The sequence below is a fragment of the Elgaria multicarinata genome, chromosome 2 (assembly GCF_023053635.1).
Source record: "Elgaria multicarinata webbii isolate HBS135686 ecotype San Diego chromosome 2, rElgMul1.1.pri, whole genome shotgun sequence".
In the NCBI taxonomy this organism is placed as follows: Eukaryota; Metazoa; Chordata; class Lepidosauria; order Squamata; family Anguidae; genus Elgaria; species Elgaria multicarinata.
In genome coordinates this window covers 29,191,965-29,216,110 of record NC_086172.1, presented here as the reverse complement: position 1 = coordinate 29,216,110, position 24,146 = coordinate 29,191,965, and the positions used below count along the sequence as shown (strand labels likewise).

Sequence of the window (24,146 nt, the reverse complement as noted above, 5' to 3'; positions counted from 1 at the left end):
CATCTTAGAAAGCCTTGGAGGGGGGGTTGCCCTTATTGTGAAAATAACGGTATTGCTAATGGTGAATATTGATGAATCGTTTTGCCAGCGCTTATTAGCGTTGTCAGAAACCTAGCACAAATTTGAGTATGTTCTGATATATGTTAATAATTGTCAAAAAGAATGCCCTGGTGGTAATTATTTTTAATGACTGCAGCATCATTAAGAAAGGTTAACTTGTTGTGTATAAATCTCCCGTAGTGACACAGCTACTACCTCATTAACTTCGTTCAAAGATGCAGTACACCAAATACTCTATATTGCTGCATATGGCAGCAAATAGTTTGTCTCTCAGGGTAGCCGTGTTTTAGTCAGAGTTGACCCTCGTTTAATTGCCAGGAGAGTTCATGAAAAGTCTGCAAAGCATTTTCTGCCAATTAAAATCTTGAAGTGTGTGTGTGTGTACGTGTGTGCTTTTAAAAAAGCCGCACGCACACTAAAAAAAAAAACCCTGTCGTCATGCATATGCCGTTGAACCAAGTTAATTAGAAAGTTTCCACAGATGAGCGCTTCTTTTTAAAAGGAGTATTTTCTGTCTAGATAATGAGGGAGGGTTCTGATGAATAAGTAATCCTGAAGACCTTCAGCATTTTAAAGTGACCCAGTTTTGAAAAATAAGTGAAATGTGTGGCAGTGGTTTGGTGCATTTCTGGAGAACTGGTACTTCCTGAACACACATAAAAATCTCCCGAGTTCATTCCAGCGGTCTGGCACTCTTAGAAAAGGCTCTGCTTTGTTGCTTGTAAGTTTCAGTCACAATCTACTAAACTTCTAGAAAAATGACCTAAACTGTCATTGTCGTCACGTGTTCTAATCCTTTGTTTTAATTGTCGGGCTAATGAGTGAAATATTGCTGAAGTTGTGGTGATGGCCATCCTCATGAATATACTAGCAAGACGCCCATCACATGAATAGGGGAATGTAGCCACGAGGAGAGTCTGTATCTGAGTGGTCAGGGCAGTAAAAGCCCCACCATCCTTTTCCTGTTCTCATCCAACTTCGCTTCACATATGTTTTTCTTGATGCCAACTCCCTTTTCAGCCCTTCATCTCCCACCCTCCCTCGGTCCTCCTCTCTGCCCATGACTTCTTCTGTACTCCCCCTTTTCCATCAGGTCCCCATCTCTTTCATTCCCTTTTCGTCTTTTCTGCATTTGCTTCCACCCCTTTTCACAGGCCCTGTGTAGATCCTAACCCAGTTTTCCTCCTGTTGTCCCCTTCTTTCTCCTTCCTTTCCTATGCTATTTATTTACCAGTGTATTGGTTGAAGACTGAATACTCCAAGCCAGTCTTCCTGGGGCGTTCCCCTAGGAGGAAGGGGCATTCAGGAAGAGGGATTCCCTCCTCGATGGAAGGCTGTATGTCCTATTATATATGTCCCCTCCCACCCCCTACTCCATCACCCAGCGTTTCTCATGATCCCTCTCCCTCTTGCGCCAAGGAAGCAGGTTCAAAGGAAGTGCACAGACACCAGCCCTTGCTTGCAAATGCCATTAGACATCCTTAATGATTTTCTATATAAGGTACGGATGGACAGTTTGGGACACTGCCCTGATTGTCCATTCAAACGAGAGGCCCACACGAGTGCTCTTGGCTTTCTCTGTGCACACTTCATTATCTCTGGGGACGCCTGAGATATTATGACAGAGCTGCACATTTCATGGGAGGCGGTTCTCCCCCTTTCTCCTGTAACACATCAGATCACTTTAAATTGTGCATTTCCCTGCTAGGGGGAGGACTTGACGTGGGGCATTTCATGTTTGGCAGCAGTCCCGTAAGTTCCACCTTCTGTTGGCCAAACGATTCTGTCGGAATAAATGTAGTCTCCCACTTAATCTCTCCCACTTGACTTCCTTTCTCTCTTCCCACCACCTTTGCTGCCTCTAGTTTGCATGCTTGTATTAAGCCCTAGCCTTGCGATCAGCTTCACAAATGTCCCCGCCCCATTTTCCGGGAATGCCAGCATTGCGAGCGAGGCTTGCAAAGAGTGGTGTGCGTGCTTCATCAAATCGGGGATAGAACTGTTCAATTCTAGAAAGGATTGCTTGTTTTCAAGGAAGGCGCACTTGTTCGTTAAGATCCTGAGGTGACCGTGAATGGATATGTCGACTCTGTGAGAAATTCCACCAGTTGTGCTGAAATCCCAGAAGCGTTTAGTGAGAGGGTAGAAGTAAGAGTGAAACATGACGTTTTGTGTTTTTGCCCTTCTGGAATTGACCCTAATGGAATCCATTTGGGTGGAGTTAAATTTACACAACTATTACAACAAGATTGCATTTGTGGCCAAGAGGCTACTTCTGTGGGGTATAATCAAATCATAGATTTAAAAACAACGACAGCCATATCATACAGATAGTGAAAATGGCATGATGAATCACGATGGTTTGTGTTTCATACATAATAGCTAGGCTTTAGTGAAGAGCCGGTTTCCTTCCTTTGAGCAATAACTGACCTCTTTGAATGTTCTGCTGATGGTTTAAAAGCTTCCTGATTAATGTTTTCTCCATCTCCCCTTCCACAGCTTGGATTTGTGGCATCATTTCTATCACAGTCATTAGCCTGCTGTCCTTGCTAGGTGTGATCTTGATTCCTATAATTAACCAAGGGTGCTTCAAATTTCTCCTCACCTTCCTGGTTGCTCTTGCTGTAGGAACCATGAGTGGAGATGCGCTACTTCATCTGTTGCCACATGTAAGTCCTGTCCCATCCCTGTCTTCCTTGTGCCTTCCATTACCTTTGAAAGCCTCATAAGTGCTACCGAGCACACATTAACTCTAAAGGTGTCCATTAATTTGTGCCTTTGCTCTAACCTGCCTGCCGATGGTTGTTATGCAAAGTACTTAAGGTTTGTTATTGATTATGGCAGGGTGCAGTTAACTAGGCCGCTCTTGATGGCTTCCGCCTTCCCCCGGATGTTCTGAATCTTTCAGTTCAGATGGGTAGGCACACAACACATATACAAAGATCAGGCCTTCTGTATCTCACTTCTGCTTTTTGAAATATTGAAAAGATATTGTGAGATGGTTGATACGTGAGTTTCGTCAGTCCTACGAATATAGGGCTAATCATTTGCAGACAGTTAATTCTCTCCATTTAATAGCAGGTACATCAGTGGTTGGATTGTTCTAATTTTTCCTGCCTCTCCTAATATAATCGTGTTTCTTAAGTGTTTAAGCAACCGGGGTCCTGTAACATCAGGAAAGGACCATAGAACATGGCCCTACCACAGGTTTACAAGCTAATACATTTATAATCTACTATGCTGAGGCAGATTGTAGATTAATTTAGAAGTTGGGTTACAGATATAACACATCCACTCTAGATGCAAGATGATTTTTGTGATGGAAAACAAGAGGAAAGGTTGCTATATAGCTGTACTCACCTTAGAGAAGTAAATGGCAAAGTTCTCTCTGTTTTGGGGGCTGGATTGCTCTCTATAGGGAAAATGAATCGTCCACTTTTTTCTGGTTTTTTTTTTTTTTTTGCCATTTGTTCTAAATGTCACATCCTAAAAAGCCAATCGGAAGACTTCAGGATGTACCAATACCTACACCTGCTCAATATCGCAGAATTGTTTTGTCCAGAACAAGTAGTAGGGGGTCAGAGTATACAATTGAATATTTTCGTTTTATAATGCCTTTTACTTTAGATGTTCAGAAGAGTGGCAGCGTTTTTTCTTCAGCTTTCCTATTCCTGGTGTGGGTGTGGGTGTGCACTGTGTAGACACATCACAGCTTCACAGGCAAGTTGTCACTGAAGATCAGTTGTCTTCCTCTTCCCTACCCTTAGTCTCAAGGGGTGCACAACCACAGCCATCACGAGGGACACGGTCACCAGCATGAGCACCAGCATCTTCACGGCCATTCCCATGGGCACGATGGAATGGTCCAGAGCTTCCTCGAAGAGTATGATGCTGTACTGAAAGGACTGGTGGCGCTTGGTGGGATTTACCTCCTGTTCATTATCGAACACTGCATCCGAATGTTCAAGCACTACAACAAACAAAGGGTATGTTTCAGCATTTCTTCTTACGTTCTAATACATAAGGACGTCGGGGAAGAAAATGTTTTACCAGGAGGGCTGAAATCATAAACTATCTGTTAATGGTCAGTACTCCGCATTTCCAGCTGGCTGTTGTTGCACTAGTCCTAGTCCAGCCAGTAAAATAGTGTCGTGGCAGGTAACCATTCTCCAGTCCTGCAAAGCTATGGAATCCAGGATCTGCCTGGCAAAGATTTTGTGCTGTTGATCCTACACCAGGTTTTGTTTCTTTAGATTTATAATTAACAATTTTCTTTAAACTTGGAGGCTGGGTTACTGAAAAGTAAAGTGCTGCTGTCCAGTGCCATCTTTATTTGGGTTCAAAAGCGTGTTTTGGGGGGTTGACTTGATCAAAACTGACATCTGCCATATATTTGTGTATGTTTTTATTTATCATTCATTTCATTTCTGTCCTACCTCTTTTCCTCCAGGGAGCCCAACGTGGCTTCCCTGTTCCTCCTCTCCATTTTTATCCTTACAACAACAACCCTGTGAGGTAGGTTAGGCTAAGAGTCAGTGACAGGCCCAAAGTCACCCAGTGAGCTTCATGACTGAGTGGGGACTAGAACTTCACTGAATGGAGACTTCGCCGCAGTGGCTACTTATTTTGTTTTAGCCTCATCAGTTTGCCTTCTGGGAAATGACTGTTTTGTGATTGACCTTACCCACCATGAATGAGCAAATCCCCTATGGCAGACATTTTGTGAGAGCACCCACGACACTCAAAATTCCAAACGTACCCACTGACCCCTAACTCTTTGGGGACTGGGGCTGCACCATGTTCTCCCAGACCTCCAGCCTAGTTCTTGGTTCTCCGTTGAGCTGCCAAAGGCCAACTGGTTCTCAAGGACTACTTATATGGTGGTGCTCCAGGACACAGAAATGGCCTTCTAGTTCTCTGGTCGCTTCAGTTGTATTGTCTCTAGAAACAGACCCAGCAGTATTGGCCTTAAAGCGTGGCTCGCCCTGGAAATTGGTCTTAGAAGCAGCAGCAGCAGCAAAGTGTTGTGTGCCAGGCTGTTGTGAAGGCGCCAGACCAGATAAAACAAACCGGTTGGATTCATTCTCCTCGAGGGGAAAGGCATTGGGATTTAGGCAGTCAGACGCTTAGTCAGTCATGAGATGAGTTCTTGCAAAAGGAAGACTTGCTACCCCAAGCAGTTTTGTCATGATAAAACATAACCGCTGCAAACCGAAATTGCACAGGAGAGATGGGCACTGCTGAAAGCCGGTTTGTCTTTACAGGTGTATGGTCTTGTGCAAGTTGAAAGAATTCTTAATTTTTTAAGAACAACAACAGTTCCTTAAAGGCAGAGAACTGGTGTTTTCCTGGAAATCAAATTAGCCTGGTTTTGAAGTTATGGGTTTGGATGACAGGATGCCCTCCTTTTGAAGACTGGCGTTTTTAATTAATCGTTTTGACTGGAACGGGAAGGAAATCCCAGAGGCTTGGTAACCTGGCTACCCTTAGCAATAACTTTCTAACCCTGCCTCCCTGCTATTTGCTTGACAACATAAGTACAATTGAAGCAAAAGTTATTGCTACCTCTTTTTATGGAACCTGCTGGATCTTAGAAGTGCATGTGAAGGGTGAAACTTTCTGCAGCTTGCTAAGAAGGCACCAGATCTGTAGTGGGAGACGGCTCGTTACCAAGATTTGATAGCCGGCTTCAAGTTTCCCGTTTTGCTTGTTTGTTTCAAATATGCCAAACACAGTTTTTGTAGCTTTCATTTCTTAAAAGTAGTGTCCCACTGAAATCTGGAAAAATGGGTTGACTTTTTGGCGGTTTTTCCTTTAACAACCTTCCCCAACTTTATGCCCTCCAAATGTTTTGGACTTCAGGTCCCATCATCCCCAGGCAGCACGGATAACGGCCAGGTAAAGAGAGGGCACCGCCCAATCCCACTCTCACGCACATGACTCCGTTAGTGCCATGGGGATCCCAAAGGCAATGTACTGAATCCTCCCACACCCAACTGCTCTGGGCCCTCAGCCATGGATGCTGCAGCTGTGTTGGCTGCACTGCAGCGCGCCTGAACATCATCGCCACCTGGAACACAGTTAACCCTGTGTACTGGGAACCTGGAAAAGAGAGAGAAAACTATTGGACGGCCCTGGCTACCAAGGCGCCGTGTGGAAGGACCTCTTGCTCTCAGTAATGGACAGACATGTTATTGGAAGTCCAGTACAGCAGCTGCCGCCGCGCTGCAAACCAATGCAGCAAGGGGTGCTGGGAGGAGAGGCCTGTGTCGAAAATCAGGGGGATTCCCTCCACATGCATAGAGCAGCACTGGAAGTGAAATATTGGGTCTAGTGAATGCATTCAAACAGCATACCAGAATTTTGAAAACGTCGGCCATTGACGTGACATCCGTTTTATATGGGGAGCCTTTGCTAAGGATTTGTGCTTAATTCAGGAAATTAGGTGAGATGGTGTAGGTGTGTGAACCGGTGTTCTAGGGCTGAACCCACCCAGTGTCGTCATTATTATTATTACTACTACTACTACTACTACTACTACTACTACTACTATTTTTTATTACGTTTGTATACCGCCCCATAGCCGAGGCTCTCTGGGTGGTTTACATAGGATAAAAACAGTATACAAAAATTTAAGATCATAAAAACATTCAATTTAAAACCACAAAAACATACAAAAACAGAGCGCGCTCCATATCTGCAGAGAGCCGCAGCGTCTGTTCATCATTGTGCTGTACAGAATGTTCCAGTGCGCCTCTCCTCATGACCATCCTGTTGCTACAGGTGAAATCGTTAATGACCAGGTGTCTTTTTGTCTTTCAGACTAAACAGAAATGGTGTAAGAAAAAACAAAAGGTGGACGAATCACCAATTGGGAGGAAACTTTCAGATCACAAGCTAAACAGGCCTGATGCTGACTGGCTTCAGCTCAAGCCTCTGGCAGGTAAACCATTCATTATCCGGCTCTCTCTGTTCATTCATGCAGCCCTTGTGCAAAGACAGTTATATTGTACCAGCCATTAATTGGCCTAGCGCCTTGCTTGCTCTCGGTGTATAAACCATAGCCAGTAAATCTGCTTTAATTGATGATAACTAGAGTTGTCACCCAATAAAGGAATCATAGCTATGAGTTCCAATCAGTTAATTAAATCAATTCAATATGCGTATTTTGCATTCTTTGTTTTTAGATGATACGTGTACAGATTACTGTAGACACTGTTTTGGAAGAAATATTCCTTAACTATTTTTTTTTATTCTGCCCAATTAATGGGGGGTGGGGGCACCTTTCTCACTTCATCCAAATAAAATTTCCAACCCTAAAAACGGGGATATTTTTTTTTATCTTGAATTGCCTGGGGAGTCTGGCTTCCCGTATGGAAAGATGACTGTTGCTCTTAACAAACTGAAGCTTTTCATAAAGTGATACATCTGAATTCTTAAACCATAGTTAAGAATTGGCTTCAAACCAGGATGTCAAATCATGATTGGCAGTGCGCTTGCAAATGTAGTTAAATGTTAAGGCAGCTTCCCCACGGCTTCAGCCTCTTTGCTTGCAAGGGGACAAACGATTTTCACTGGTGTCTCCCTTTTGGAGCCCTCTGGGAGCAGGGCTTAGCTCAGCAGCTTGAACAATAGTTTCATCTTGTGCTTGGAAACCTAACCACCATTAAAGCAACCGACCAGGAGTGCACAACCTGCGGGCTGCATGTGGCCCTTGGTTGCTCCCAGTGTGGGCTGTGGAGCCTTTTCTTTGTTAACATTGGCTAAGGAAAGCCTGGGATTTCCTTAGCAAGGGAAACCTTTCCTTTGTTTCTGATCTGCCCCCACCCCGCAGGGCTTTCTTCATTCATAAATGGGTTGGAAAGAGCCTTCCCTTATCTCCAGTCTCTCCGGCCCTACCATGAGGCAGAGTGACGCAGTTGCCTCAGGCAGTTAGTTAGTTATTATTGTACTTCTACTGCCAGGGATGGGGAGCGGTGTTTATGGGATTTCCTGTCTCAAAATAACTTGGATGCCGTTGGATACTATGAACCTTGATTTGGGTGGGAGGGGGGCACAATTTGCTGCTCTGCTTCAGGCAGCAAAATGACTTGGGTCAGCCGTGCCCTGGGGTATCCCTTATTTCCGATCACTCAGGAAATGTTGGACATAAAGGAAGGCTCTTTCCAACCCATTTACGTGGAAAGGACTTCAAGCAAGGGTCCTTCCTAGCCCCACCTGGAGATGCATGGAATTGAACCTCAGAGCATTTTGCATGCAGGGTCTGGGTTCTACCACTGATCTGTGGCCTCATGCCATGCAGACTACTCTGGGGTGAGCATTTCCTAATTGGAGCACTGAAAAGCCCCTCTCCCAGGTTGACTCTTCGCCTCGCACAGCGAGGGCAACTGGAGGAGGGAATCTACTGAACATCTTAACCTACATATCTGCTGGCGCCTACAGACGCAGGCGGTCCTTCCTACAGAAGCGTTTAAGTATTTTTGACCCTGCCTTTAGTACAAAAAAGGGTTTGTCATCTCATCCATACAGCTTTTCAATTTTGTTTTATTTTTCTGCATGCGCACAACTCGACCTATTGCCAGCAACAAATTACGGACAGAACAGGCCATCCTAAATGCTGCCACTCGTCGTTGTGGTTGGCCTGCACTGCCGTCAAGGTCGCAGCAGGGCTTTTTTTTGGGGGGGGGGTGTAGCTCAGTGGCAGAGCACCTGCTTTGCACGCAGAAGGTGCCAGGTTCAGTCCCGGGCTTCTCCTGCTAAGAAATAGCCTGAAACCCTGGAGAGCGACTGCTGCCAGTCAGTGCCGACAATACTGGGCTAGATGGACCAAGGATCTGGCTGTGTATAAGGCAGCTCCATATGGTCCTATGGCAAACATCACACTGTTTCTACTGCCTGGAAATATATGTAAGAATGGTGCTTCTTTAGCACCTGCTTTGCATGATTAGGGCTGCAGGTAAGTATTCTGCTCCATGCACCCCTGTCTCCTCTAGTGAAAAGACCCCGTTTCTTTGACTCTTTCCACCCAGGAGCAGATGATTCTGTTTTATCTGATGATCGACTTAACGAAACGGAGCTCACTGACCTAGACGGCCAGCTGGACTCCCTGCCAAAGGCCTTCCTGACCGTAGAGGAGGAGAACAGCATGCTCCACGCCCACAACGATGTCTCCCACGTCGTTCGAGACAACGACCTGCCTGACCCGGAGTACGAAAGCAACCACCGGAAGGATAAAAGCGCTGTGAGGAAGCACAACCACCTCTGGTCGCACAAACACTCCCATCATTCCCACGGACACTGCCATTCTGGCAAAGACCTGAAAGACACCGGGATAGCCAATATAGCCTGGATGGTAATCATGGGAGACGGCATCCACAATTTTAGCGATGGCTTGGCCATTGGTAAGCAAGGGAGACTGGGGTGGGGTGGGGATGTCCTTTGCAGAGCTGTCCTGCAATAACACACAGGAGCCACGTGATTGTTGGTGCCTGCAGTTGCTAGGTGCTGTGCACACGTACGCCTCTGGCTGGATCCACTCTGTCATAGCTGCTCTTTTGTCTAGCAGATGATTCAGCCTTGCTGTGTTCACTGCCTTTCCAAAAACACCACGTTAAATCCTGTACTAGAAGCAACAGAACCCTTCCCAACCTCTGACCAGCAGTCACATACTCTTACAGAGCAGAGTAGGAGCCACTTTGTCCAAAAGGCAGGAGAAACCTCTAGTTCAGCCTTCCCATCCTGCTACCCTCCAGATGTTTTGGACTTCAACCCCCATCAGCCCCAGCTGGCATGGGCCAGTGATCACAAATGCTGGGAGTTGTAGTCCTAGACATCCAGAAGGCCCCAGGTTGGGGAAGTCTTGCTCTAGTTCATCGGGTGGGGATTGGGCCTCTTTTAAGAAGTGCTGCTTTCTTCCCCCTTTTAGACCAGCCGTGTGTTTTTCAATGAGGAGCAATATGGAATCTGCCGGGGAAATTGTCTGACAGTTGTCTGTGAAAGCTGCTTTCTTTGTGGCTTGCTGATTCCTCCAGCCCAGGGAGCTGCCCATGCCGTCAAGGGCTTCGATAAATCTCAGCGAGTCTTGCATAGAACCACTGTTTCCATTCCAGTTGTTCCAGCCCAGGCAATGACAAGGAAGTGAACGGTTTTGCTGACCACAGCAGTCCCTTGTGAGCCATAGGGACCAGAACCTTAACTCAGTTCAACAAATGAGTCCACAACTAATTTGACTAGCCTACCTCCCTACACATACATATGTTAGTCATGTGTGGCGCATTGATAGCTTGTGAGCCAAAAACCCCAAAACAAAACCCCAAGGCAACTCTTCCAATTTATAGACGTTTCCATGCTTAGTTGATTGCAGACTATTCTTCCCATCCACAAACATCCCAGCCTTAATCGACTCAACCTGATGTCTCAGACAAGTTGCAAAGTACCTTACCTTTCTTGATGGAAATGCTGAGATTGTGGGAGGGCAGGTTTGGCCTATAGCTCCCATCATCCTTCACCACTGGCTATGCTGATTAGAGCTGATGGGAGTTGTAGGCCAAAACACCTAGGGGGCCACAAGTTGCTCATCGCTGGCTTGAATGGTCCAGAGATTTCTCCCTTCGGCTACCATTCTTCGCAGTGCCTGCAGCAATGCCGTGCGGTCTCTCTGTGTGTGTTATTAACAGTTTGTGGTGCTTTCTAGATCTTAACACCCTGTCAAAAAGAGAGCATTTCTTCTGGTTTATGTGCCACAAGAGTAAATCAGTATGAGGTGGGATCAGATGTAGGCGGAAAGGATCAAAACTGCCCCTCCTGACAGCTCTGGTCTCCTCTAAAGGATGTTCAGATCCTCCCAAATTCCAAATTTAATTAGATAGTGTTTCATAAACATAGGACTGACTAATAGGCATTCAACAGACAATGCCCACTGTTCCATTACAAATCTTAGGACAAGGAAAGCTCTTTTTATTATCTCTGTGATCATTTGCTTTCAAATAACCAAATTGAGATAACTGTTCTTTTGTTTCTCTCTCTCTCTCTCTCTCTCTCTCCCCCTCCAGGAGCAGCTTTCAGTGCTGGCTTGACAGGAGGAATCAGCACATCCATAGCAGTATTTTGTCATGAGCTTCCCCATGAATTGGGTAATCCGTTATTCCTCCGTCAGCTGTACATGTTTTCCTCTTTTCTTTTCTTTTTGTGTTTGCGAATAAAAGGCTGCCGCCATCATAATAGATGTAATTGTTTACGTAGTTACAAAAACAATAGAGAATACGTTTGGTAATGCAGCCTTACAGCCACCACAGCTGCGTAGCTGGGCAGTTTGGGTTCTGCTGAGGTCTAATGAAAATGGAGTCCACCCCCAGCCACCCCCCAAATAGGAATGGGGTAGTGTCGCGTTAATTAAGATGCCGCAGCCTGTTGTATGTAGAGGTATTATGGGAAGATGAGAAAAGTAAGGGGAAAAGTCACATAGGTCCTGTGAACCCACCACCCTGAGGTCAGAGGTCTCCAGGTGCCTGCAATAGCAGCTGTCAGAAAAGCTGTACCTGCAGGCACCCGTGAAGAGCCCCCACCCACCCTTCCTCCTGTGCGTCGCTACATGTGACTACTCACTTCTGGAGGCTGGGGCAGTGAGTGCACAGCGGCTCTGAGAAGGCTGGTGGGAAAGGGGATCTCAGTAGGTGCCTGTGGCTGTTGGATCTGGAGGCCTCCGGGCATGTGGCATGCTCATGGGCTGCTGTGCAAACCACACCGTGGGCAGTATTTCAGGCCATGGAAGCATCTTTGCATTGAGAAATACTTGGTCACCGATGGGCATTGGACTAGTGCAGACAGAGGAAGATTAGGCCGGATAGACGGACACTGATGTCAAGGGATTCTGTGGCCGGCAGTTGGCCAAATCCCGAGATTGATACCTGTTACAGCCTAGAGCCATTGATTTTAATGTAGCCAAAGCCACTATATCCTCTCCACGAGCGGTGCGCACCTCTGCTCGGTTCACGTTGATTGCCCGGCCCTTCCCAGTGCAGACAGCGGTTTCTCGCTTAGTGCTAAAGCACCGTCCTGGCAGTGTGGGAAGCTCCTTCTCCACCCATGTGCTTCGGTCTGTCAAGGGTGGGGCTGAGTTTCTTGTCTCAAGTTTTTTTTACGTTCGCTCTGACTGCTTTTCTTCCTTGTGGCCATGAGCACTTCCACACAGACCACCTTATTGAGGCTCCGTTCTCACTCCTGCAGGCTTATGGGATTGCAGGGAGGGATCAATTGATCATGTCCCGGACTTAAAGGATGTCAGCTGGCTTTGCCCCTTTTAAATTGCTTCTTTGGTTTTCACGCTCCCGTTTATTTCTGCCGCGTGCCATTATTCTGTGTTTTTGGCCTGCGCTTGCAGGCAGCAGCTGGGCTGCTAGCCACCCATTTATCCAGGAGATTTGTGCTGCTAGGGCGGAATAAAGCCACCCGGTTCACAACAATGAATGACCGGCACCTTCATAAAAAAAAATACGCGAAGGGATAATACTGCCAAGTGCTTCACCGTGGTTAAGCTTTCAGGAGCAAATGAGGGCTCGGATCTTGCCCCCTGGAGCGTGAGCCTCCCCTGCTGGGCCTGCTCCATTGGCAGCAGTATTGAACCACTCAGATTTCCACTTGACCCAGGGGATGGAACCACAGTCCAAACACTTACTGGATTAACAAAGATCACTAATATGTTAGAATTACTTTTGCCATGGATATAGCAGTAGACCAAATCTGAGTATTTCAAAACAGAATGTGAATGCTTCGAAAGTGCTTGTGTTCTCGGCCTGTTTTTTGATCGCATCAAATTGATGGGATCCAAAATATCCCCCTTTGGGTTTCTTGACGCAAACGTTCCCTGGTGTGGCTGAATGAACCGTTGGTGATTGTTCCATCTTCCTTTCAGGGGACTTTGCGGTGCTTCTAAAAGCAGGCATGACTGTGAAGCAGGCCATTGTTTACAACCTCCTCTCGGCCATGATGGCTTATGTAGGCATGCTAATAGGAACAGCTGTGGGACAATACGCCAATAACATCACCCTCTGGATCTTTGCCGTCACGGCCGGCATGTTCCTCTACGTAGCCCTTGTGGATATGGTAAGATCCCTGCTCCTTTGGGTTGTGTGCACAAAAGCGGTGCGTGCATCGTAGTTCGGTAACAATTCCGTTAAAGTAAACAAGTTGTATTCGGGGTTAGCTGCTGCCGTATTTCTTCGATTGTAAGACACACACTAATTTCAGTACCACCAACAGGAAAAAACCACCCTAAGACACACCCGCGATTCTAAGACGCACCTCATTTTTAGAGATGTTTATATGGGGGGAAAAGTGTGTCTTAGAATCGAAGAAATTGGGTATTTGTATGCCTGATAACAGGCTGTAGCGGCTCTTTGGTTCCCCACTTCCTCTCTATTGAATTAACGTAGCCACCACCAAGGGCTCCTTCTTCCATTATGCTGATGAAGTGAGAGCAATTACAGCAAGCCGGGCCCCTCCAAATATGTTGGATGACTGCCACCCCCAGCCACCCCTGTGGTGATGCTGCCGGGAAATGATGGGTGTGCTGCTCCCAACACATCTGGAAGCCACCACGTAGCAGGGGGCTGAACAACGGCCTAACATGTCCTGATGCAGGTGATGTCATAAGCCCTGTGCCGTGAGGGCGGAAGCCCTGCAAGCGACAGCCCTCTCTGACAGGAGGGGCGAGACTGGGGGTGGGAAGGAGATGCACTGGGGGTCTTACACATGGGCCGGGGGGCCGGGCTTTTCCCAAGAGGCATGAGAAGGAGGCCTCTCTGCCCTGCCAACATAATGTAAGATGGGACCCTTTTGAGACTTGCAGTGTTAACTCCTGATAGAACAACAAAAGTGACACCGTGCACCTGGCTGATGGTTATGTAAGTGGGCCGCAGGATTACACGACTGCGCTTTTGAATCGAAATAAAGGTGGCACCGGAGGGTAGCTTTTGGCTTTGCAACATGACAACAAACAACTTTTAAGGAAGTATTTAAAAATACAAATTTTGGGCAACGTGTTGTAGACCCTGGGTTAAGCAATCCGTTCCGTTTCCTCTCTGCACTGTTGCAAACCACCTGCTAATCCAGGGACAGATGCTCAGTGCTGTGACAAGGACCTTCTTCGTTCCTGAAGTAGAGGCCGAAGCAAAGCCTTGCTCAAGCGCCACATGTGGCTCTTGGAGTGCTTGGTGACTTTCCCCCAAAGTGTTGTGAGCTGACAAAATGGAAGCTGGTTACTTAGCCACGTTTTTCCTTTCAGCTTCCGGAGATGCTCCACGGGGACGGAGACAACGAAGAGCACGGCTACTGTCCTGTGGGGCAGTTCATCCTCCAGAATTTAGGGCTGGTCCTGGGATTTGCCATCATGTTGGTGATTGCCCTTTATGAAGACAAAATAGTGTTGGACATCCAGTTTTGACCATTTCCAGTACATTTTTTTTAAAAACTGTGGTTACAACAACGTTACTGTACGGCTTTCAGTCTGCACTGTTGTACTGTATGCACATTTGTTCCCAGGCAAAGCGGCGGCATGCGCTGCCTTGACAAGTGAGCGCGTTCCGGTGCCTGCACGAACGAACTCCTGCTTCCTGGCTAAGACAAACCAACAAAAGGCCTGTTTGGATGCCGTTCAGCTTGCCAAAGGGGTAAGATCCAGATTCTTTTTTACAAAAAATCGGCCCGTGTCGGAAGCAGGAAATGTAGTGCTGTTAGTGCAGGTGCGACGTTTTTCGGTTTGCCATTGCGGTGTGCAGCAGAAGGCGACTCCCTGGCTGACAAAGCCTTTGGCGTTCTACCTGAGCCGATGGTGAAATGCGCCCCTCCGTGGGGAGCCGGAGCAGGAGTTCCAAGTCATCCTCTACAGCTGGCCCGGGGGCCTTGTCACAGCCTCTGAACTGGTTCCCCTCGCCTCACTCTCCCCCACTCCACACACCCACCACACACACAGATGCGACAAAAATAAACCCGGCCGTGCATGACCAGAGAGCATCCTGGGGGGAGGAGAAGCTTTCCTTTTTTAAAAATCCTGTAAACTGTTCTCAAGCATGTTCTATTCATCGATTGCCTTAGGGCGGTGCGAGTGGTGCGCTTGTCTGCAACCCTTGCGTTGGCTCTAATGATCTTTTGTCGGCTGTTTTGCACTGTGCTGAATGGTTGGTGACCAACGTGAAACCACGTCGTTGTCGTCTGGCTCTGATGCTCGTCTTCAGTTCCTCGCCCTTTACTCAGTCCTTTGCAGATCAGCTCATCAATACAGGGTCTCAAGCAGACATTCTTACCTGCAGCCACAGCTTTGCACTCCCCCCTCGCCCAGCAACTCTGCCCTTTCCAGCACCTGCAGACCCAAGATCCTCTTCCTCTGTACGTTGGTCACACCATGCTGTATTCTTGTCCCTTTGAAGCCCAAGGAAGCAAGCTACCGGTTCCTCTCTTGAGCCGTAGAGGCCTGCGTTCCATTCGTGGGGGTGGGGGTGGGGGTTTGACCAGTATTAGGTATTTGATGTTAGCTTGTAGACTTTTGCAGGCAAATTGCCGAATTGTTAACACTGCTTGGGGACCCCCTCTGGTCCTTTTGTGCAGAAGCGTAATACAATAGTGCTACTTGAAACCTGAACTACTGAGCAGTTTCTGCTTTGGGTTTGTTTCTTTTCTCCTCTAATGAAGCGCCTGCATTTGGATTTCTTTCGGCCGTGACAGCCAAATTCTTTTCTCACGTGATAACCTTAAAAAACAAATCCAGGCTGAGAAGAGCTAATCTACGGATCACTGCAGTGGCCCTTGGAGCCGGTCCTGGAGACTGTTTACATAATTCCCAAGAACACTTTTGAATGTATTACTTTGAATGCCTTTTGTCACCTGAGTTTAGAGCACCTGCCACTGGAACTGGGAGTTTCGTCCAGAAACGGCCCACTTTCAGCATTTGCTGTGCAAAGCACTGTTTTCCATTTTTGTTACATTCGATCACGTAGGGCTTGTTGCCATGTTGCTGCTGCAATTTGGCTCCTTCCTATGATGTAAAGAACCCGACGATCATGTTGGTAAGGCATCCCGTGGGCTCCTCCATCTCTACCTCCTCGGTGGTGGTGGTGTGTGACACAGTTGCATGGGTGACATCTCCCACCTGACCACAGAATCCCTGTGTTACCAGAACAGTGTGGGAAGGAGGCACACTGCAGAGGTATTGCCGGAACAGGCCCTTGGGCGATATTAAAGCAGTTGCTGTAAACTCGTGGTGCGTGTGGATGGGGAGGACAGGCTGAGCCAAAAGCCTTAACCTGCAGAAATCAGCTTTAATATTTGATTGTGTAGTGCCAAGCAGTTTGTATTGCCAGGTACAGATTGGTCTTCTCTGTGCTCTGATATTAGGAGTTCATGAGAAGCTCAAGCCCTGTTAATCTTCCAGCCTAATGCAAAGATAAGGAGTTTTAGCTAAGCATGGCAGTTCGTTCTTCCAGCTTGCTATTCTTTTTAACCCCCTCTCTATACAATCTAAGGTGGGTAAGATACAGCTTGGCTCTTGTAGTTTTATCATGCCAGATATCTCCTAAAAACAAACTTGGTTAGAAAACTCAACAAGGCCTTCATTCCAAGTTAAAGCAAACCTTTCTTTCTACCCTTCCACGTCTTTTCTCTAGTCATTCCTCTTTAATGTGACTACCATTGTCTGTTATGCTGAGTGACTTTTGTTGGGTGTTATTTTTTTTAAAAAAAAAATCTTATTTTTTGTATAGTATTAAGAGTCAACCAAGTTTTTGGCTGGTTGGTGTTTCCAAATTGAGATTTGGACCCTGTATTCAGTTAGCCAAGAGAATTCATTCAGATCATTGGGGCTCTCTCACAACTGTAGGGACCACAGGGTTGGATCCTACCTACTTGGGTCTCTCCCTCCTCGTTGGAGAGGGTGGGATTTTGTAGTTGAAAATTTACTGCTCCAAGCCAGAGAAAGTGATGCTCTGGCCTGAGGACTCTTGACTCCATGTTAATTAAATCTGCCAAATAGACCGAGCGATCCTGGCATTGCTGAAGTAAGATTTTCAGTCTGGAAAAAATGAGGGCACACCTGGTTTTAAGGTTTATTTTTGTAATTATGAATAAAAGCTTTCTCTACTTCAGGTAGTATCTTTTTTTCCCCCTTTAGATTTTGCTGGCATGTGCTATAGTAATGTTGCCTCTCTAAGGAAACAAAAAATTAGCTCTCCGTAATGGATTTTTTGAAAGAGAAAAATGTTAAAACACACAGGTTATGTTGAGGAGTGACGTGGGTTTGTATTTCCCTTCAGAATGGAATGCCTCCCTCATTTGCTTGCGTGCGCTTTGTAACGCTTTGTGAAGAGCAACACAGCAGCCATGGCTTCCCGTTTCCTTGAGTATTGAATTCCCCAAACGTTTTGAAATGCAATGATTTTTAAGTCACATTTGGGACAATCGGGATTCCACTACATTTCTACCTGGCTTCCATCATTCCATTCTGCTGGAGTCCAGTCTCATTTAAACGTGTATTTGTTGGCGGGCATAAATGTTTCTTGTATCTTATAATGCTGTCACTGTGTGACATCCCATGTCAATCACACTGCACTCAATCAGCTGTGATTATTATTGCTTAGAAAATGCTGTAGTATCCTAGGATGCAGTGTGACTTCTTCTTTCCTTATGGTTGAAACAATGTGATTATGGTCCTGAACGATATTTGAGATATCAGCTTCTTTTTCGGGGTGGGGGCGGGGGGGATTGTTTTGTTATAACAAAATCCATTTTTTAAAAAAAATTATTATAAAGCTGGAGGTGATTAAATGCTGTTTTTGTTCATTGTCAACAGTGTTGTGTTTATCTTATGTATGTTCCTTGTTCATAAGGAACATAAGAAAATAAAATTATTGAATAAGCAAACATGTTCTCTCCAAGATCTTCTTTCCCATCAGGTTTTTTTTAATCTTTTGGAAAAAAATTTTTTACAAACTCAAAAGTATTAATCAAATGAATTTAAAAGGTTCCAAACATTTGTATTTGTATTTCTTACGAAAGTAATAGTTTAAAAAACTGTAAATTGTGGGAAATGGTAGGATCTCATTCTCACACACGGCCCTGTGCATTATTGGGTTAGGAGTTAAGCTGGCATAAAAGGGCCACCCCTCGTCCAATCCAGTGTTCCTCTGGTTTATCGGAAGGAAGAATCATGGCAATCACAAAATTGGTGGAGTGTCCTGTAGTGGACAAAGTTCCTCTTCTCTCGCTTGTCTTGTACACCGGAGCCAAGTAACTGGGCCGTTCAGGAATGTCGGATCTTTTGCAAGGTTTTAACCACATCTGTGACAAAGGCAGCAAACAGAGAGACATTCTTAAAACCTAGTACTCTATTTCAGGCCACTTATAGATTATAAGCAATTTATCTGGGTGTGGGGAAGCACTGGGTCTTGTGTGTTATGGTGCACGCACAACCACATGCATAGACCCTCCAAAATTTGGATCCACCATCGTTTTATGCAGCTCTGTTCAAAGTATTAATCGCCATAGGCAAGTGCACTTGCATTACTTGAGCACAAATGATTATGTGCTGTACAGCTGTAATCTCTGAAAACACACTTTGTTTCCATGGAAGCAAGACAACAATGTATTACAGGGTGATGAATCTGCATGAATGAATCCCATCTCTCATGGACCAATCTTATACAGAAGTTAACTCGGTGAATTAAGTGGCGTTTACTGCCACACATAAGCTTAACAGTGTGATCTGAACACATGTCTCCTGAAAAGTACATTCCATTGCATTCAATGGTGCTTACACCCAAGTAAATGGGTGTAAGATTGCAGTCAAAGTGAGACAATTCAAATCCTTATTTATAGGGTAACTACTAACCACTGGCATGTTATCATAAAGGATTTTAGGGTAAGATTCTCCTAGTTTCTTCGTCTTCCTGTTCCAGCGTGCTCCGTCGAGGAACAACCCATGAATATAGACTCCTGCATTTATTTAGAAAGAAAGATAGGAAGGCAGTTGGTACAGAAGTAATGCACAGCAAATGGTAAAGCGAAACGACGTGTTATCTTTTCTTTTAAATAGCCTGTAATCTTTATATTGGATTATAGATTTGGACAGTAATTACACTTAAGGGAAACCTCTGCCATAAATAGATACCTTGCCTTGCACACAGATCCACTATCGCATTGAGAGAAGAATTGGCTACGATAATATTGGTGTGTAGATAAGAATGGAAGTGCTGGTTTTTCACTGTGTGAACAGTTACATGTACATGCAGCCATTTACATGTGCAAAGAAAGGCCTGTTAAGTATTATGCCCTACAGAACCATAATCATCCAATTTCCTACCTGAAACCTGCTTCTCAGCATAAACACCAATAGATGTGAGACCGCCATTGGAACTAATTCTCCATAGTTGGCTCCTGCAGCACTTGGTGCTACAAATATTGCTTCTCAAGTTTATTTTTCTAAGTGTGAATTACAACCTTGGGCCAGTCACATTGGCTAATTTATCTTATAGGGCTGAAGATAAAATACGGTTTTCCCTGAGCTTAGAGTGGGTGGGGAACCTCAGGCCTTGAAGGGCAGGGGGGACGGGACGGGACATGCAGCCTTCTTCGGGCCCCAGCTGGCCGGCCCCTTTTTCATGGCTCCACCCCCTTCCCACCCCCACTGATCCTTAAGTGGTTCTCCAACTTTTGTGCCATTTTTTCCCGTTCTAAAAGATTGAAATGCCTCTTCTAAGGCTTCGTTACTGACAGTATTTTATTTATTACATTTTTATACCACCCAATAGCCGAAGCTCTCTGGGCGGTTCACAAAAATTAAAACCATAATAAGTGCTTTCAGCTACAATAGGTTTCTTTGGTATTTCTGGCCCTGCTCCTTTTGCCTTCAACCCCTCCTACCACTGGAATGTGCTCTTCCCCGCCCTACAAACACACACCCAGAGCTTCATCAGAACTGATTTCGGCCCATGGGCTGAAAACTGTTCCCCACTCCCTAGCTTAGATGAAGGATGGGGGGTACAAATGTGATAATTAAAGAGTTTGGACAAAATTAATTTTCCTGAAGGGTTGGTTGTATTATTTACCATCTTCAGGCGCGTGCTTGTATTCCTTGTCCTCCAGGACTTCATAGTCAAACCCTAGGAGATCGATTGGGATGGTGTATTTCCTGGCAAAATTCTGCTGGGCACCAGTTAAGAAGGCTTGAGTGAAGAAAAAGCCAGATAGCCAGAACGTAGGAGGAGTTCCATTCTCATACCATGTCTGCAGCACGAGAGGAGGGAAATTTAGGGATTTAGCTTGATGTCACAGTGTGAAGAACTCAGTGGGTTGTATTCAGAGAAGCACAAATAGAACATCATGGATGCTGCAGGGGGGGCGGCTTTCCTGGCTTCTCCTGAGGTGTCCCCTTCAGAATGATGTGGAACGTGGCCTGGAGAGGCTCCAGAGTGGAGCAGTGGAAGTTCAGGCAGAGGGGAGGAGAATAGACGTGTGTGAGCCAAAGGGCCTTTCACTTGCACAATGCCCGGGATCTCTTCTTGATCATCCCAGAGTGCCAGACACAGACTGATGGGGTCAAGTTACAGGAAGCCAGACATCAGGAAAAATTTCCTGACTGTTAGAGCAGTACGACAATGGAACCAGTTACCTAGGGAGGTTGTGGGCTCTCCCACACTAGAGGCCTTCAAGAGGCAGCTGGACAGCCATCTGTCAGGGATGCTTTAAGGCAGATTCCTTCATTGAGCCGGGGGGGGGGATTGGACTCGTAGGCCCCTTCCAACTCTACTATTCTATGATTCTATGTTTCCAGACAATGCAATCCAAAAGGGCTGAAGAAGACACTGGCCCTTACATACTGTATGGCTACAGTAGCCTGTAGGGGGCTGTAGTTTAACACCCTCAGCATGACAGGGGTGGGGATGTCATTCCCTTGCTCTTCTTTTCTCACAGCGTTTTGCAGAGGTAGGCACACTTTAGCCTTGAATTCAATTGTAGGCCTGTTCATTGGGACCTTTGGTCAATCTTAACTGAATAGCGACCTATTTCCCACGTTTATATTTGCATTGTACCTTCCTCTGGCTGGACGGCTTTCTCTCCTGTAAAAGCAACCATCTTAATGAGAAGCACACACAAAACAAAACTTACTGGTTACCTGCCAGAAGCATTGATGACTAAACTGTTGTAAACAATGTGTACTGAGCATCCGAAGTAGCAATGAGGATATTCATTATATAGAGGCCCGTGTGAGCATTGTTTGTGCGTAAAATGTCATCCCGAAAAGTTGGGGCACGTTTTGCGCAGGTTATACGCTCACCTGTAAGAACTTCAGTCTGGTCAGAAAATCATTCACGTAGCTGCCAAGTGGTTTGAGGCTTGGGTAAGATTTATTCATCCACATGCCTGGGATTCTGCCCTTCAAAATGCTATTTACTACCTCTTCCAGTTCCGCAGACATCACCACCAGACCCTGGGTGAGAGATGGGAAAGGGAAATGACACATTAGTGGGGCCGTTTCCTCAATCCTCCTTACCATGCAGTCTACCAAAAAATGCAGGCTGCCAACCCTTCTGCAGCAAATGGTTAGCGAGCATGTTTAAACCATGGTTCTGTAACCACCATGGTTCATACGACATGCTAAGCCATGTTTAGCTCCGAACGCTTAACCGCCAGGGCTTATCGTGTCGTCTGAACAGGGCCTCCATCTTCTTGAGATGTATCAGCGGTACATGCTTGAATTGATGTTTCGTAATGACAGTGTTGCACCAATAGGCGAGGATTTCTAGTCCTAATGATGTGGCTGTGATTGTGCTTCACACTGTCATTCTCTTAGTATCTGCCTGCCATCCCCCCACCCACCTCTCCACTCACAGTAGACTTGCACAAGGCCATGCGTTTGGTAGGTAGAGCAGGTACACTGTCGGGAGTTCTTGTGCAACTTCCTGCATGCACCCTTGGAATATTGTGCATCATAGAATTTATAGAACACTAAACTCATACATGATTAGACAGAACTTGTACATAAGTTGTTCAACGTGCATCACATACATCAGCTCAGTTTCCAGAAGCAAAAACAACAGAACGCCACCTGTTGTCAGCTACAGTTCCCAGCTAAGACCACTCAACTGTATCATCAATGATCTACAGCCCATCCTGTCCCTCTCGCAGGCCTTGGGTGTTAGGCCAGCACTTGCCTACAGACCGCCACCCAGCCTAAAAAGGTTATTTACCAGCAATAACAGACCTCACAACAGAGATGCAGAAACAGACGCTTGCCAACGCAGTACCCATCTCTGCTCTGGCAACACTCTTACAGGACCTACTGTTACCACCAGTGGTTCATACACCTGCTCATCTTCCCATGTGATTTGGGCCATCATTTGCCAGCAATGCCCTACTGTATTCTATATCAAACTGAAGAGGAGCGACATAAAAGTGGGGGAGCCAGTGTGGTGTAGCGGTTAGAAAGTCTGACTGGGAGTCGGGAGATCTGGATTCTAGTCCCCACATGGCCATAGAAGCTCACTGGGTGACTTTGAGCCACTCACAGGCTCTCAGCCCAACCCACCTCACAGGGTTGTTGCAAGAATAAAAATGGAGCAGAGGAGGATTGTGTACACCACCTTGGGTTCCTTGGGAGGAAAAAAGGCAGGATATAAATGCAATAAATAAATAACTATGGTTTGTTTGAATGAATAAACAAACTCACTGCCTACATCCCCATTAGTTCATAGCAGAAGGCTCAGTATTCGCTGTTATGTCACCCTCATGCAGCCTAGTGCCTTCCAGGTGTTTGGGAAGCGCCAGCCGTGCTTAGCTGGAACTGATAGGAATAGACCGGAATGCAGTTTGTGGTTGGAATAGGGTTAGGGTGGAGCCGTCAAGCCCGATCTCGTTGAAATTCTCGTTTTTCCACTGCCAAACTCATTCTGTTCTGGTTTCGCCACACACAGAAATCTGCACATATTTTTGTGTGCAGCTTTCAAGTGTGTGCACTTTTGTACCCATGCACCCCGTTTACTAAAGCGTGCCTGTGCACGCGGGTCTCTTGCTCAGTTTTCAAATGTGTGCCTGTTAATGGGCACATTTTGGAGGTCTGTTCTGTGGCGCCCGCCGCAAGCGCTGAAATGCACGGATTTCCAACCGCAAATTCCGTTTGGCCCTGTGCTCAGTCCCAGGAGGCACGACTCAGACAAATCTTCCATGGAACGAATTTTGTAAACCGTGCCTACTTATGAGCCCTTCCAGCTGCATGGTGGGCCATAGACTCAGGCCACTATCTGAAAACAGGGTGGTCCTTTCGTCCCCCCCCCTTTTTTTTTCATTTCTAGATCAGCAGCGATTCATTATGCATCACAGCACATTCGTTTGGAACTGATGCTCACAAATCGCAGCTCAGGGCAGAGCTCAGGAATGATGATGACGCCGCAGACTAAAAGAGCAATGCGGCAAGTTCCCAAAGGCGCCAGTGAAGCTAATGGGAGCTGACAGCTCCTCTCGCCACCCTGCTCCCACTTAACATCCCTCCTCCTCGGAGGGGCACACGTCACCTTGATCGCTTTCTGAATGTTGATACAGGAGTCTCGGATTGTTTGCAGTAATTTGTTGAAGCGCCCCATCTCTTGGACGAGCACAGTGTTCATGCTCTGGGTGTAGGTCGTCGGGTATCTCCTCATGGCCGCTTCGATGTGGAAGTCGGCGGGCAGCTTGCTTTGGACGTCGCTGGCCACCTCGCGGACAATTTCGTCGGATGATTTGGCACCACCACCTGATGCGCGAGACTATTTGGGGGGGGGGGTTATTTAAAAAAAAACAGACCAGTAATTAAACACTTGAAAGCCCAACTGATGTTTCAGCTCAGCATGGGGACCTTTCATTAGGGATTTATACTGATCAGAAAGTGGCCGTGTTTCAACACAATTTAGCTTAGTATATAGAAAAGTATCCGCTGGTGAGTCCATTAGAATGGCGACGTGGGGAGGACAACCTGGGGCCCTGTGGATATTGTTGGATTGCAATTCCCATCAGTCTTAGCCAGCACAGCAAATGGTGAGAGATGATGGGGGGTTTTCAGTCCAACGACG

At 46.3% G+C, this 24,146-nt stretch overlaps 2 protein-coding genes across 5 annotated transcripts in view; one reads left to right on the top strand and one right to left on the bottom strand.

The window, feature by feature from the left end:
• SLC39A10 (solute carrier family 39 member 10) overlaps nt 1-14,516 on the top strand; it is a 50,025-nt gene extending 35,509 nt beyond the window's left edge. For all 4 annotated transcript variants that reach the window (XM_063116236.1, XM_063116235.1, XM_063116237.1 and 1 more), the window contains 7 exons: nt 2,560-2,729; nt 3,828-4,046; nt 6,883-7,003; nt 9,090-9,461; nt 11,112-11,192; nt 12,971-13,161; nt 14,342-14,516. In XM_063116236.1, the coding sequence (XP_062972306.1) occupies nt 2,560-2,729; nt 3,828-4,046; nt 6,883-7,003; nt 9,090-9,461; nt 11,112-11,192; nt 12,971-13,161; nt 14,342-14,500 (1,313 nt within the window). In that variant the 3' untranslated portion in view covers nt 14,501-14,516. The remainder of the gene's footprint in view (nt 1-2,559; nt 2,730-3,827; nt 4,047-6,882; nt 7,004-9,089; nt 9,462-11,111; nt 11,193-12,970; nt 13,162-14,341) is intronic.
• A 3,632-nt stretch (nt 14,517-18,148) lies between these two features.
• The window catches only part of DNAH7 (dynein axonemal heavy chain 7), a 163,477-nt gene continuing 157,479 nt past the window's right edge, over nt 18,149-24,146 (bottom strand). The window contains exons 60-64 of the mRNA XM_063118294.1: nt 23,613-23,843; nt 21,380-21,532; nt 20,151-20,328; nt 18,935-19,038; nt 18,149-18,384 (exon numbers count right to left, since the gene is read on the bottom strand). Of these exons, the coding sequence (XP_062974364.1) occupies nt 18,178-18,384; nt 18,935-19,038; nt 20,151-20,328; nt 21,380-21,532; nt 23,613-23,843 (873 nt within the window). The 3' untranslated portion in view covers nt 18,149-18,177. The remainder of the gene's footprint in view (nt 18,385-18,934; nt 19,039-20,150; nt 20,329-21,379; nt 21,533-23,612; nt 23,844-24,146) is intronic.